At 35.9% G+C, this 14,788-nt stretch overlaps 1 protein-coding gene across 2 annotated transcripts; it reads left to right on the top strand.

Moving 5' to 3' along the window:
• Nucleotides 1–5,612: 5,612 nt before the first annotated feature.
• On the top strand, nt 5,613–11,154 carry LOC104599271 (serine carboxypeptidase-like 25). Of its 2 annotated transcripts, none has more exons than XM_010261742.3 (8): nt 5,613–5,962; nt 6,965–7,168; nt 7,545–7,720; nt 9,066–9,347; nt 9,569–9,699; nt 10,176–10,271; nt 10,365–10,470; nt 10,802–11,154. In XM_010261742.3, exons 1-8 carry the CDS (start codon nt 5,713–5,715, stop codon nt 10,943–10,945), a joined length of 1,389 nt encoding a protein of 462 aa, XP_010260044.1. In that variant the 5' UTR covers nt 5,613–5,712; the 3' UTR covers nt 10,946–11,154. The 2 variants fall into 2 exon arrangements, with proteins under 2 accessions (XP_010260044.1, XP_010260054.1); XM_010261752.3 differs by having other exon boundaries at nt 10,619–10,939.
• Nucleotides 11,155–14,788: the final 3,634 nt, after the last annotated feature.

Below are 14,788 nucleotides of genomic sequence, written 5' to 3'. Positions count from 1 at the left end.
TTTAGAGTATTAATTCATATTCTTTCATTGAATCCTATATTAATTAATTGTATTAAAAAATAATTGTAATAAAGAATAATTGTTTTTATTAATCATGATATAAATAAAATACAAACTTAAAACCAACCCAAAAATGGAGTTGTTTTCTTATTTTGTGGTAAGATAACAATTTAACCTTTTGGATCAAATGTGTGAGCCCTAGATGTCATAATTAAATAATATTATAATAAAAAATTAAAATGATAAAAACATATAAAAGTATAAAAAATACAAAAAATTGGTAGAAAACATTTGAGCACATCTCTAATGTCATACATTCATTATACTAAATAAAAATAAGTGTGACAAATAAGAATAATTTTTATAAACATAGAAATAGAAAAACAGAAAATTTTGAAAACATGTTATTTACTATTATCATGACCATCAAAGATTTCCACGTGCAAAGCACATGCTCACTTACTAGTATAAGGAAAAGTTTCAAATCTACTGCAATTGTGGTCACAACACTCCCTTGAAACCCCCAAAGAAGTATGGGCACACTAGTATTTGAAATTAATTCACCAAGCCATGTATTTTTTTTTTTTTTATTTCAATTGCTGGTTTGTCAATATTCCATTGGGGGTTGCAATGGAGTGTTGTAACTACGGTCGCAATACCCATTGTTGGTCTTATCTATCTTGGGTCTTGGAGGGGTAGAGATATAGATTAGCTATTTTTTGCACAAAGTAGCCGCTCTAAGACTCAAACCCATGTTCTCTCACACTTGTGAGCCTGAGGTTTTACCATCATATTCAGTAATGGTCCCTCAATTTAATATATGTTGGAAACAATACTGGAACCCCATTCTTATCTTAGCTAGTATTATCCTGTGGACAAGGATGGTGGGTCTAAGCTCGCTTGTCCTGATATTGTGCTTTAGATTAGATAGCCATAAAGATTAGGATACTGAAGTTGTATTTGGCATTCCTTATTTTAAGGACTTATTTCCTTTTTTTGTTCAAATGCTCCTGTAAATACCAAGTTTTTAACTACAAAAAGAAGATGAATCCTCATTTTAAGGAATACCAAATGCAGCCTAAGATTAATTACTTTGTTGGTTTTTGATATGAGGTGGGGTGTCGGTGGGAGAAGGTTCAAATTCAAAGAAAGGAAGAAAGAAAGGGGGAGCAATGGGAATGAATGTGAACATAAACAAAGCCCAGTACCCATCAAACAAGCTGTGGCTCTGATGGTTTCAGGCTTTCAGTTTCAGAGATACGAACTTTTTGAGTAAGGAACAAGAGAAGAGAAATAAATAGGAGAAAGAGAAATTTGGGGTGGAGGACCTGCAGGTGGGGGTACTGAGGAGAGGAGGGTCCCTCACTTGAATCAAAACGACCATCCCAACTCATTAAATGACATATCCAGCTTTTCATTCACTGAAAACGACTCACGCCCTACCCCCCTACTACTCTGTCTCCAGCTTCTTCTTCCTCAATAACTTGTATTAACTACTTAAAAAAAAAACTCCATAAATTCCATTCCCACAATCCCACCACACCCACTCAGCTACTCTCTACTCTCTCAGTCTACAAGTATATGCTATAAATACCCTAATTACTTTTTCTGCTCCATCAACTGATATGATGTCTATATTGTTAAATTTGATGGGAATATCTTTTAACATGATTATCATATCATCACTACCATCACCATGGTCATCATCACTGCCATATATATTTATAAGAATATATTTTAGGGACTTCAGGGAAATAAAATGAAAGCCTGACATGATTTATTCATCTGGGTAGTTCTAACCTTTGATTCTAAATTGGCTAATATTCCTTCCTCTCTTTCTTTTGGTGGAAAATGGAATACCGAGAAGCGAGATTATTGTTTATAACGAATGTATCGGTGCATATCGAATAATATGTATCAATCTTCAGATATATGAAATACTTTGAAGCCGACCTCATCAAGGGCATGTGTTACGCTGTTTACACGCTTTATCAAGTGTATCAATACTTTGAACCATGTTGAGAAGATCAAATGAAAATTGATCCTACTTGATAAAGCCTTTAAAGGGTTAGTATTTCATGTTTATAATTATAATAATTCCTAGTAGGTAGCCCCAATTTTTTACCATAGTTTATGCATTCAATTTTGTATGCTCCTATTGTTTTCATTGGTTAATTTAACAAACTATTTGACTGAATGAACCAGTTTTGAGTGTTCAGGAAACAAGAACACTCCATGAAATGTCCATTTATTTGGAAATTAGAGGCATTCAGTCCAGCTGGTCCTTTTGTCTGGTAGATCTCTTATGTGGGTCTACAATTAGTACAGTTTAGGCTGATAAGAGTTCCCACCAACTATGCCTCAGATGGACTAGGTGCTACCAACCTTATTAATAGTACAAGAACTGCTTAAATTTCTCCTTATTATTGTTTGTTGCTAAAGTTACCTGGAAGTACATGTTGATCCCATCAAAAAAACCCCAAGAACATGAAAATTAGGCTATTATTTGGGAGTGTTTATTGGAAGAATAAGTGCTTACAGGATAAATGTTTATTTTACTAATAAGTGTTTATGAGTATTTGGTGAAAAAAGTGCTTCTTTTGAAACAGGGTTAGTATGGGTATATTGAAAATTACATGGCAGGCTAAGACGGGCCAGAAAAAGATCACTTAAAAAAGAACCAAAGTTTGAACTCAATCCAAATGAGCTTATTACCTGAAAAAAAAAAAAAAGTGATTATTCAGGCCTATTTTCCTTAAGTGCTTATTGCTGTAGTCTTGGCCTAAAATAAGCACTCCCAAACAGGGGCTTAAGTTCCATTTGTGCTTTTCTATCAAATCAAACACAGCTAATAGATTTAGAGGATTGTTGAATAGAAAAAGGAAAAGAATGTAAGATGAACAAGTCCTCAACTCGGTCAAGGTGAAGCCCATAATTGAGGGAAGCAAAATTGAAATATTTTTTGTGGTTCAAGAACATATAGCCCAGCTGTCCAATACAAACCTAGATCACCTGTCATTGAAATGTCCCCAAAAGTTTGAAATCATGAGAAATCAACCATCCAAACTCTACCTAACTTCCATATTTTGAGATTTACTTTACAAAATTCACTGACAAGAAAGGCTAGTTTACTTTTTAGTCCCATAATCAATGAGAAAGCTTGTACCCACACAAGAATATAAATATTACATTATAATGTGTTATCCTATTCTTAGGGACACTATTTGTACCTTTAATGAGGATTTTTTTTTTTTTGCAATTATACAAGGAATTTTATTCAAGGCTCATAGTAAGGTTCAAAGTATCGATACATATCATGCCGGTGGTTTTATAAGGTATATCGGGGTTTTGACCAGTTCAGGGGATGGAGGAGCTCTAAACCGGCCCCCTAAATCGGTTTTGAAAAAAAAAAAAAAAAAAAAAACATAAAACACACTATCAATATTGCCCGATAGCCCCCTACCAACATATCAGGCATATCGATATTTTGAACATTGGTTCAAAGTTTCTATATAACCGAAATGGATGAACAGGCATATCGGGTTTTTCAATACCACAAAATACCTTTTTATTTCTTTTAACTTCTTTTTTCTCAAAATTGGTCAGGGGGTCGGTTTTAGGCATGCCTATCCCTAAAAATGCCCAAAATCCTAAACCCCTCATATTTACACTATTAGGGTGTAGGGTGTATGTGCAAAATTTACCATTTAAATGATATATTTCTATGTATTTTTTATTGCAAATTCTATTGTACAGAACACATTTATCCAATGGTACCACAGAGTAAGCATTATAGGCTGTAAAGGTTGCACATGAGCCTGGTTCTGGGCCAGACCCAGGCTCATCCGGGTCAATAGATCAATTCATGATGTCATCAACATAAAATATTTAAAGATAAAATAATTCAAGAACCCAGCAGCATGTTGAGTGGGTCAGGCAGGTCAACTTCACCGAGTAGATAAATCATTGACCAATTCAATATATATATATATATATTTGGTTTTGTGAAATAGCAGGTTAGGGTTTGATCCGAATCATTATTGTGACCATGTCAGTGGTCCGACCGGCCGGGTCAATGAAAGTTGACAAATTAAAAGCACCGGCAAATGTTTCATACCAAATTGTAATGGGTTCTATAAGATAAACCCCAAACCGGACCAATTATTTATCGGGATAATCAGGACTGACCCGATTATATTTGACATATATAATCACGTATGATAATAACAACTTAGAACTTCATTTTTATAATATATAAGTATTTTTAACCAAAATTATCTTATATAGTGTCTATAAAATTCATCCTTTCATACATAAAGCAAAATATAATAGAAAATACAAAAAAAAATAACCAGAAGACCTCTATATATTATTAACTATATAATCAATTTGGAACAGTAAGAACCAGTCGTAAGGAACCAATTATTAATCAGAACACAGACCACAAAACCAGAACTGATATAATTTATTGTATAGACTCAACCCATTGATCACTGACAGCTCTAAACATTCACAGTTACAGCCTGAATAGTAAACCAATTCAGGACAGCCATGAGAGATATACAGAGAAGCAGATTTGCAAATTCAATGTATACATATTTTCAGGGAGGCAAAAGCAAGCTGTGGATTGGATAGCAAAGGTAGGTGATGAAAATCTGTACTTTACTAAATTTGATGAAATAGAATACTAAAAATTTTGAATAAAATAATAATATTAGGGAGGTACAAAGCAATTTCAGAAAAACAGACTCTCATCATGGCCATCATCACCCATGCCCAGAATGGGGCCATGACAACTCCCCTTTCTCCCCCTGTCGCCCCTCGTGCATGTAAAGAGAATGAAACCATACTCCATTAAATTGGAATTAAGAGTAATATATCATGTACTTGTTTCACACTAAAGCTTATCCAAAATACAGAAGAGAAGAGAACAGCCACACAACAATGAATTGAGGTCAGACTTGGACTGATTATAGAGTAGAACCCATTTTGGCTATTGGGTCATTCAATGGTTTGAATGGTTCAACCGTTCAATTAAAGTTTCAATATATATGAAAATGTGAAAGATTAATAACCTGATACTACACGTATCTTTGATCATAGCAATCAATATTCTTTTATAACCTGTCATTCCAAAAATTAATTAGGCCCCGTTTGATTCATAAGAATAAGGGTTTGGAATTGGAATCAAAATGGGTTATTCTGATTTCAACTGTTTGATTGGATAGATCATTCGAATCCCATTCTCATTAATTTTTATTAGAATGACACTCCCTTATTTGAATGAAATTCCATTCCAATTTATTATTATCTGAACTAGACTATGGGAATAGAACATTCCGATTTTAACTAGGAACCGAAGGGACCTTTAATCATTTTGGATGGCATTCCTGTATATATCAAACGGTCTGACCATCTCCGAGCTGATAACATTGAGTACGTAGAACCAAGGAAGAATTGTTATTTTCTTCTTTTAGGGATTGCTTCTTGGGCTTTCAAAAACAATAAGACGAAATTTTTATCTACTATTACTTAAGAACAAATATAATATTGAAGAAAACAATTTCTCTCTCTCTCTTTCTCTCTCTATTTATGTCATTGAAAACAACACATCCTACTAGTATCCATACGCACACGGCTAGTTCTACTTTCCACCCTTCGTAAGCTTGTTTCTTGTACCAGTAGTACTCGTTGGACTTCATAGCCGTAGTCATGAACAAAGGAGAGATTTTTGCTTCCATGGTTTTTGCTTTTCTTCTTCTGTCCGTGGGTTATTCAAGCAGTCATGAAGAAGAAGAAGCTGATCGGATAACAGCACTTCCGGGTCAGCCAAATGTCTCCTTTCAGCAGTTCTCCGGCTATGTCACCGTCGATCAAGTCGCCGGGAGGGCCCTATTTTATTGGCTCACTGAAGCAGTTCAGGACCCAGTCTCTAAACCTTTGGTTGTTTGGCTTAACGGAGGTCTGTCCTCTCTCTCTCTCTCTCTCTCTCTGATCTCTCTCGCATTGTCTGCGCATGAACGAGAGCTTACTTGGTTTTAACAAGTGGTTTCTTCATAACATGCAGTAAAAGAATTAAAGAACACTGGATGTTATCTGATCTTCTTCCACATTATAACTCCATGAACACGCATGGATTCTTTCACGTTGCCGACATTATAACAAATGATGGAGAAGAAAAAACAACAGAATTCTTTCAACCCTTTTTCGTTTTTTGTCATTAAATCACTTTTTATTCATTTTTATTTTATTATTTCAGATGTTAATTTTCATCATTGAACTCTCTTAGCTTGTTGGGTGGGTAGGTAAGCAGAAACTTGACTTTATTAACCCCATGGCTCTGATCTCCCTCCCTCTCTCTCTCTCTCTCTCTCTCTCTCTGATCAGAGTCTCAGGAAATTAACATAGAGACAGTACAAGAATTCAATGAGAGAAAGCAGCCCTAAATTTATTATGAGTTACAGTCATTACCAGATCTGTTAATTACCCGCCCTTTTTTTCTTTCTTTATCAGAGCATCCCCGGCCAGCACTCTGAGTTTAAGAAAACCAGGAAATAGCAGTGAGCAACGAGTTTGTGCAACGCTGAGAATACCTCGCTAACTCCACAGACAAGGTACTGTAAGGAGTAAGGTAGGACCAATCTGTCTTTTCACAGCGAGGCATCCAAGAGTTGCATAAACTCGTTGTTTCCTACCATTCCTTCATTGCAGCTGAAGCTCCAACTGGTCAAATTGGAGTACTGTAATTGGGGTCATGTTTCAAACTTGAAAAACTAACACGGTCCGGAAAACCAGGACCAGGTTCAGGTAGGCCTGCATCTCCTACATGATCCGAGATCAAACTGGGTCGAAATTAGGCACAGCAAAGAAAACCCGATGCAGATAGGAGTGCCGGGTCAAATAAAAACCCACTTTTCGTATTTGTAATTAGTTTGACTAATCTTCTCTGGGTCGTTTTCCTCAGGTCCTGGCTGTTCATCGGTGGCTTATGGTGCTTCAGAAGAGATAGGTCCATTCAGGTTAAACAGAAGCGGGTCGGGTTTATACATTAACAAGTTCTCATGGAACATTTTAGCAAACCTTCTGTTCCTTGAAACGCCGGCCGGCGTCGGGTTCTCTTACACCAACAGATCGTCGGACCTCCTCGACACCGGTGATCAGCGCACTGGTATGATCCCTGAACCCCTCCATTAATTTCCGTTTACTACGATTTAAAAGAAAGAAATCCGTATAAAGATCCAAAACCCTAGCTAAAGTTTGGACTGTACCGGTTGGTGGGACATTTTTCATGGCTTGTGGATAGGCTGTAAATGGATCGGGTAGACCCGAATTAAAATGCAACAATATTGGTCTGGTTCTACAATCTGCACCACGCATTCACGATTTCACGTGTCCCAATTATAAATGGGTCGGGGATTTTTTGGGCCTTTTCAAAATCTGGGCCTATATGGGCTATACAACCCATATGACGTCGGTGTTAATGGTGAACACTTGAGTTTTTATTCAATGTATTTCATATGATCTAATGAATGGATGTGATTCAGCTAAGGATTCACTAGAGTTCTTGATCCGATGGTTGGATCGGTTCCCACGTTACAAGAACCGGGAAGTCTACTTGACTGGAGAGAGCTACGCCGGGCACTACGTCCCACAATTGGCCAGAGAAATTATCAGATACAACACGAAGGCTATGCACCCAATTGATCTCAAAGGAATAATGGTGGGTCTCTCTCTCTCGTACATATCAATATCAAACAACTTTTCCAGCCTGTACTTGAACCGTCTGGTTGGACCAGTATAATCCGGTCATTTTTCAGGTATATTTCAAAATTTCACCCTTGAACCATTGATTTGGTCAATGACCAGGTTGGTTGAACAGTTAATAATTTGGACTAGTCAATGGAGTCAGTTGTTAGGTACTAATATTTATTTTTATGGTAAATTACTGAAACATCCTCTGAAGTTTTTGGCTTTGCTGAAAGCTCCTTGAAGGCTGATAGTTCCAATCATTTCCTCTTATTTTTTTTGACATAATTGCAATTAGACCCCTCTATTAGAATCCTCTATGAAGAAGAGCGAAAATGTATAAAATACCTATGCAGTTACTTTTGATCAAAATGTTTATTTTCCTAAGTTTTTCTTCATATCAATCACTACCCCAAGTCTCTCCAATTTATTTTTCGAAATTGATTTTTTTTTATAGAAACCAAAGGTCAAAAAAGAGCTACACACAACGGGTGGTAGCTTCGAAATTGATTTGTTTTCCAAATTTGCCCTTCATATCGATCTATCAAAAGGTAAACCTGTAACTTTAAATCTGTCTTTTGTTGTTCGTATAGTTTGTATTGTTTTTCTGTAGAAATCAGCCTCCATTTAGTAACTGCATGGGTGTTTTGGACATTTTCATGTCTCTTATTAGAGGATTTTAATAAAGGGGTTTACTTGCAACTATGTCAAAAGACTTAGTAGAGGTGATTGCAATTACCAAATTTTAGACAAGATTTCAATAGTGGTCAGAAACTTCAAAGGAGGTTTTAGAAATTTACCCTCATTTTTTATTTTTTGTATTTCTAGCCATTTTCTTCGGGGCTGTTTGACAAGTCTTAAAGTAGATATTTTAACAGCTCAACAGACCAAGAGATGTATCACCTTTCAGGGGCACAGGTCTTTCTGGATTTTCATGTTTTCTTGTAATATTTTTCACACTTAAATTTATTTAATATGATTAATATATAACATTAGGGACATACCCAACCTTTTTGTTTTGCAATTTTCTGTAATTTTTTTTATTTTTATAATTGTTTATTGATCATTTTATTACCTGTTTTATGACATCATGGGTTGACCCATTTGATCCATATGAAAGTCATTGACCCAAATCTGGACCAAAAACAATTTCGGGTCATTTTTTAAAACACTGGTTCGAAGAATAAAACATTAATAGTTATTAGTGGTTCGGCCAACTTTATGAATAACCAACCAGCTAATAAACCTCTTTGGTTTGCTGTCTAGATTCTAATTCAGTGTTCACACATCAATTTTTATTAGAATGAAATTGTTTCCAGGTTGGGAATGCAGTGACAGACAACTACTATGACAACCTGGGAACAGTAACCTACTGGTGGAGCCACACCATGATTTCTGATAGAACTTACAGGCAGCTCCTGAGTACCTGTGACTTCCATGGCCAAAAGGAATCAAAAGAATGTGAATCACTATATGCATATGCCATGGATCAAGAATTTGGCAACATTGATCAGTACAACATATATGCTCCACCTTGCAACAATTCAGATGGCACTGGTTTTACACGTAGGATGCTGCGTTTGCCACATCGGCCATACCCGGTAATATTTTTAAAATACATTTATAATTGCAATAATATTAAATATTCGAAGCTCGGCCGGTTTTGTCAGACATGGATCGGTAGTAAAACCGGTAAGCTCGCCAAGCCACCGGTTCAACCATCCGGTCTGATCTGGATCTCACAAGACTGAGCCTAGTCCCACTTTGTGCTAACATTGGAAAAGATTATGATGCACTCTTGTTTTGTTTTTGGTTTTTGTAGGTTTTCTGGCAGTTTTCTGGTTATGACCCATGTACAGAAAAATATGCTGAGGTTTACTACAACAGACCAGATGTGCAGAAAGCCCTCCATGCCAACACAACCCAAATCCCTTATAAATGGACTGCTTGCAGGTGATTAGACAGTTTAATTTCTTTTCCCTTTTTTATTTTAAATCTGCTTCCACTGCTTTCAGAACCAAACATGAGTCAAAAAGTTAAGTTGCTTCTAAAAACACAATAAACTGAAAAGCAAAAACACTTTTAAAGCCCCCTAAGCACAAATCCTAAAATTGGGGCTTTGTGCTTTTGGGATTTAGAAGCACAAATCCTGTAACTTATTGTAACCAGTTCACAACTAATCAACTATGTTTTTTCTATTTCAATTGAGGGTGGTATATACCTGTTAGAGAACAAAAACCTATTATTTAACAGCTTAAGCTTTTAGGTTGAACAGTACCTTCACATGGTATAAGTGCTTGTTTAGTCAAGTGGTCTTACTTAAATTTCAGCAAGCCCAACAGGCTTTCCTGTGAGGAGACATGTCAGAGAATAAAAACTATTTGAGCTATAACTAACAAAGTTGGTGCTGTTTAATACTTTCATTACAGTGAAACTTTGAACCAGAATTGGAATGACACAGAAGCATCAATTCTTCCCATTTACAAAGAAACTATTGCTGCTGGTTTGAGGATCTGGGTGTTCAGGTTTGTGCCTTATGCATGCTAGTACTAGCTTCTCAATCTTTCTACTCAATTCAGTCCCCCAATAACTGTTTCTTCTTAAACTGTTTATTGCAGTGGCGATGTCGATTCAGTCGTTCCGGTTACAGCCACCAGGTTTTCGCTTGCACACCTCAATTTATCTATCGAAATTCCATGGTATCCATGGTATGTAAAGAAACAGGTCAGTATTCAGTAACTCTACTCATACTTTTGTTCACTACTTCACTCTTCATCCCTGCTATCAGCAATCCAATCTAAAATCATCTAACTTATGCTCCTCCATTTTTGCTTTCTGCCCATGAAACACGATCTCCTTATTGATTGTTAAGGGGTGCAAATTGGGTGCCTAATTTGAAGAAAGGGCCCTTCAGCAAGGTTCCTTCAAAATGTAACAAATGCTCAACACAAGCCTGCCCAAGTTGCACTCCAAGTTAAGATCAGAGAGGTCAGAACTGAGGGTAATGCCCTAATTCAGTAATGAGAAATTGATGTTTTGGTTGTGAATTTTGAAGGTGGGAGGATGGACAGAAGTTTATGAAGGGCTAACATTTGCAACAGTAAGAGGGGCAGGTCATGAAGTACCACTTTTTAAGCCTAGAGCAGCTCTTCAACTCTTCAAATCATTTTTAAGGGGGAAGAATCTACCAAGATCATGAAAACACAATTATATATTCTTCTTTATTTTCATTAGTCTAGACAAAAAAAAATACCATTTATAATTTACAAGGAAAAGCAAGTTTGGAGAGAGAGAGAGAGATTGTGATAAAGGAAACAAAATGAAATCAAGATGGTTTCCTCTGTAACTTATATTTGATTTGGATGGCCAATGTGAGGAAATAAGAAAATGGTCTTGATTTTCTCTCTACTTCTGTTTTTTCTGTTTTTGTTATGGCATCTTAATTGACCAACTGCTTTATAACTCACAAGGGTAATTTTTCATCAAGAAGAAAACCCTAATGCTGGACCTTACAGCATTCTGTTGGACTTGGATGGTGAGAAACTGGGAATCCAACTGCTTTATAACTGACAAGGGTCATTTTTCATCAAGAAGAAAACCCTAATGCTAGATCTTACAGCATTCTGTTGGATTTGGATGGTGAGAAACTGGGAATCCACAGAAGATCATATTGGCTTCTCATAATCAACCATCAAATTGAATTTGTGATACTCCAAGGTGGAACAGGAAAAGCTCTGTTTACTTTCTTCCTTTTTTTTTTTTCCTTTTGGGGACAGGGAGAATTGAGATTGTGACAGAAGTGAGTTAAAAATGATCCACAGACCACAGATGATGGCACCAAAAGGCTCCACAGGTTTGCCAATTAATTACCATGTCATCCCTTCCTCATGCAATAAATCTCAGACCAGATGATCCACCAGAGTGAGAATCTGGGTTGGAACAATTAACAGTTTAACTCATGAGTGGCCCCTCCAAAGAATTGCCTATCTAATGGACAATCTGAATTGACCATTTCATGCATCCACTGACTGAACATTTCAGATTCTAAATTTTTTAATGATTTCTACATTAATTCTTTTCCTTCTTGGATCATCATGTCTCCTGTTTTTCTTATGTAACATTAAGGCCCACTCCTGAAAATTAAAACAGACAACTTAAAACCAGGTTTGTGGTTTCCTCAGCTTTTAGATTGTAAAAATAATGAAAACCCATTACTTATTTCTAGAAATAAAATACCTAAATTGTTTGAGGTATTTGTGGTATTACTCATGATGAATGGGAGACATTTCAGCTTACCAATTCTGATGGCTCTTTGTATTTTAATGTTCATTTTTGCTTTGTAAATGGTAATAAACTGGACCCAAGTGAAGTAACTACTTGATCACAGAATATCTTGGGCTCATTGTATCCTCTTTCATATTTAATGCGCTTTTGAAAGTTAATGTATAAAAACATTTTATTATCAAGAACTGAACTCAACGCTCACATGGCAACTGACAAATAAGAACCTTATCACTACACCACACCACACCACAACCATGTTTAAATGCCTTAGGTTTAATTTTAACTTTTTTTAAGCCAAACAAGGTCGCCCAAGTTGCTCCAGGTCAAAATTGTGGGTCATATACTCATATCCTATCTTACTATAGTGATCAATTGATGAGAGAGAGAGAGAGTAAATTAAAGTCAAGATGGTTTCGTATGTAACTTATATTTAATTTGGATGGCCAATGTAGAGAAATCATTGTCATCATCACCACCTAAGCCTAAGCCTAAGCCTTGTGGGAATTATATATGACTTTTTAATTAGTCAAGGTGAGGAGGGTACAGGAAGGTGAAATGCCCGTAGTATTACTTGTCTCTTGTTATGACATATAAATTGACTAACTGCTTTATCGTAATCCACAAGTCACAAGGGTCAAGCGTTTTGTTAAGAGGTGCAAACAATGTTTTGAAAAACGATCCAGAATCGGAATCATTTTAACCATTGGTTTTTTTGTTAATAGTTTGATTGTTCAATTTGAACGATGGCCTGTTTTGATAAAAATAATTAAAATAAAAATGGCCAAAACCGTTGAACGGATTAAATAAGTTAGAGATTCGATCACCTGGGTTAATGGGTTATTGATCAATTTAATGGTTTTTTACCAAAGATCAGGTTTGAAGCAAAACGAAACCAGTTGATTGGATGATCCCCTAGCTGAATGGTCTGACCATCCGAAAACATTGATACAAACCTTAAATCGAGACAAATTTGTACTCCAGCTTGTTTTTTAAACATTTTTACATTTAAAATAAAATGGGAGTAAAAAAGATAAAAGTAAACTTCAAATGTAATATAGGTAGATTTGAGTATTAAAATTTGTATTTATACCCATCACAACTAAACATAATACAAAATTTATCGATACAAAACCTAACGAAATTTACATTCTTACTGTTTGACTACATTTGCATTTACATCAAGTCATCCATACATATGCTTTTTGCACTTTTACCAAGCATAGACATATATTTAACTTGGATGGTCAATATGAAGAAATCATCTTCATCATCGACAACATCATCAATCATCGTCATTTAAACCTTGTCCCAACCATTTATGAATCTTGTTCCACCATTCTATTCAATATGAGGGAATGGAATATAAAGTGAAATGTTGGTGGTTTTGATTTTCTCTCTACTTTATGTTGTTAGTGGCGAATAAATTGACTAACTGCTTTATCATACCAAAGAGAAGACTTTTGCTGTCCACGTTCGACAGCAAAGAGTTCACCTAACCACCCAACCGTATCATGGTTTTTGAATTACTGTTGATCTGGACGTTTGGACTGTTTGGCCCGGTAATCATTTAGGCAATCGGTTTTGTTTTATTTCAAACTTAATCTTTGGTAAAAGATCGTTGAATTGACAAACGATTTATTGACTTGGGCGATCGAATCATGATTAATTTCTGGGTTGTTTTTTAAAACCATGATCCGCACGGATATATATCATTTGAAGATAGCCTTATTGATAGCCCAACCCGTCAATTTGGACAGCCAAAATTTTCTTGACTACTGGTGTGTGGCTATATAACATACCAATTTCATCAAGAAGAAAAAGAAAACATAATGTGGTGAAATGGATCTTAAATAGACCTGGCAATTGGGTTGGGTGGGTAAGGTTCAGGTTGGGTCAAGGTACTTTGGGCTGATTTCGGGTCGGTTTTAGTTTCATGTTGGGTTGTCAAATGCTAAACCCTAACCCTAAATGTTTGGGTTAGGATTGACCCATTGGTCAATTCGGGTCATCCCAAAAAATAAAGAAAAATTACATGAAAAATGTCAAAATTAAAAGAATTAACTTTAAAATTCCAAATATAAAATAAAAAACTCAAATATTTAATAATTTAAAGAGAACAATAAAAAGTAAAGACTAAATAAAAAAATTTAAAGAGTGAAAACTTCTAACAATGCATAAATAATCCCAATTAGACTTGACAATCAGGTCAGCGGGTTGACCCATGACCCAACCCAACCCAATCCAATTTTTTTGGGTCGGGTCATTTTCACATTCAGGTAACTAGATATGAGACCCTAATCCTATTTTTTTGGGTTGGGTTCGCGGGTTGGGTCAACTTTTTGCCAAGTCTAGTCTTAAAGCATTCTATTAGATGGTCAAAAGAAGGCCATTATCCAATATTGGTCCCAGCTATATGGGGCGTTGGAAGGATTAGATTGGATGTGATCTAATCTTTGACTTTCCTTTTGCATAAAGTAATTGGTCTCAGACTTGAACCTGTGTTTTCATGCTTGTCAACCCAAGATTTAACCATGGCACCCAAGTAAAAATCCACGAAAAAAAAACTACCAATCCTCTCTCTCTCTCTCTCTTTAATTTCTTTGAACCCTTTTTACTATCCGATAAGGCAGGGGTACAAATTAGATGCGTTGATTGGGTTAAGGGCCAAACTTTAAGGATGTATTTAGTTTGAAACAATGTTTTAAAAACCCACCTGAAATTAGAATAGCTTTGGCCACCAATTGGACCATCCCGTTTG

The sequence above is a fragment of the Nelumbo nucifera genome, chromosome 3 (genome assembly GCF_055504915.1).
Source record: "Nelumbo nucifera cultivar China Antique chromosome 3, China Antique-T2T, whole genome shotgun sequence".
Taxonomy (NCBI): Eukaryota; Viridiplantae; Streptophyta; class Magnoliopsida; order Proteales; family Nelumbonaceae; genus Nelumbo; species Nelumbo nucifera.
This window is presented reverse-complemented; position numbering and strand designations above follow the sequence as displayed.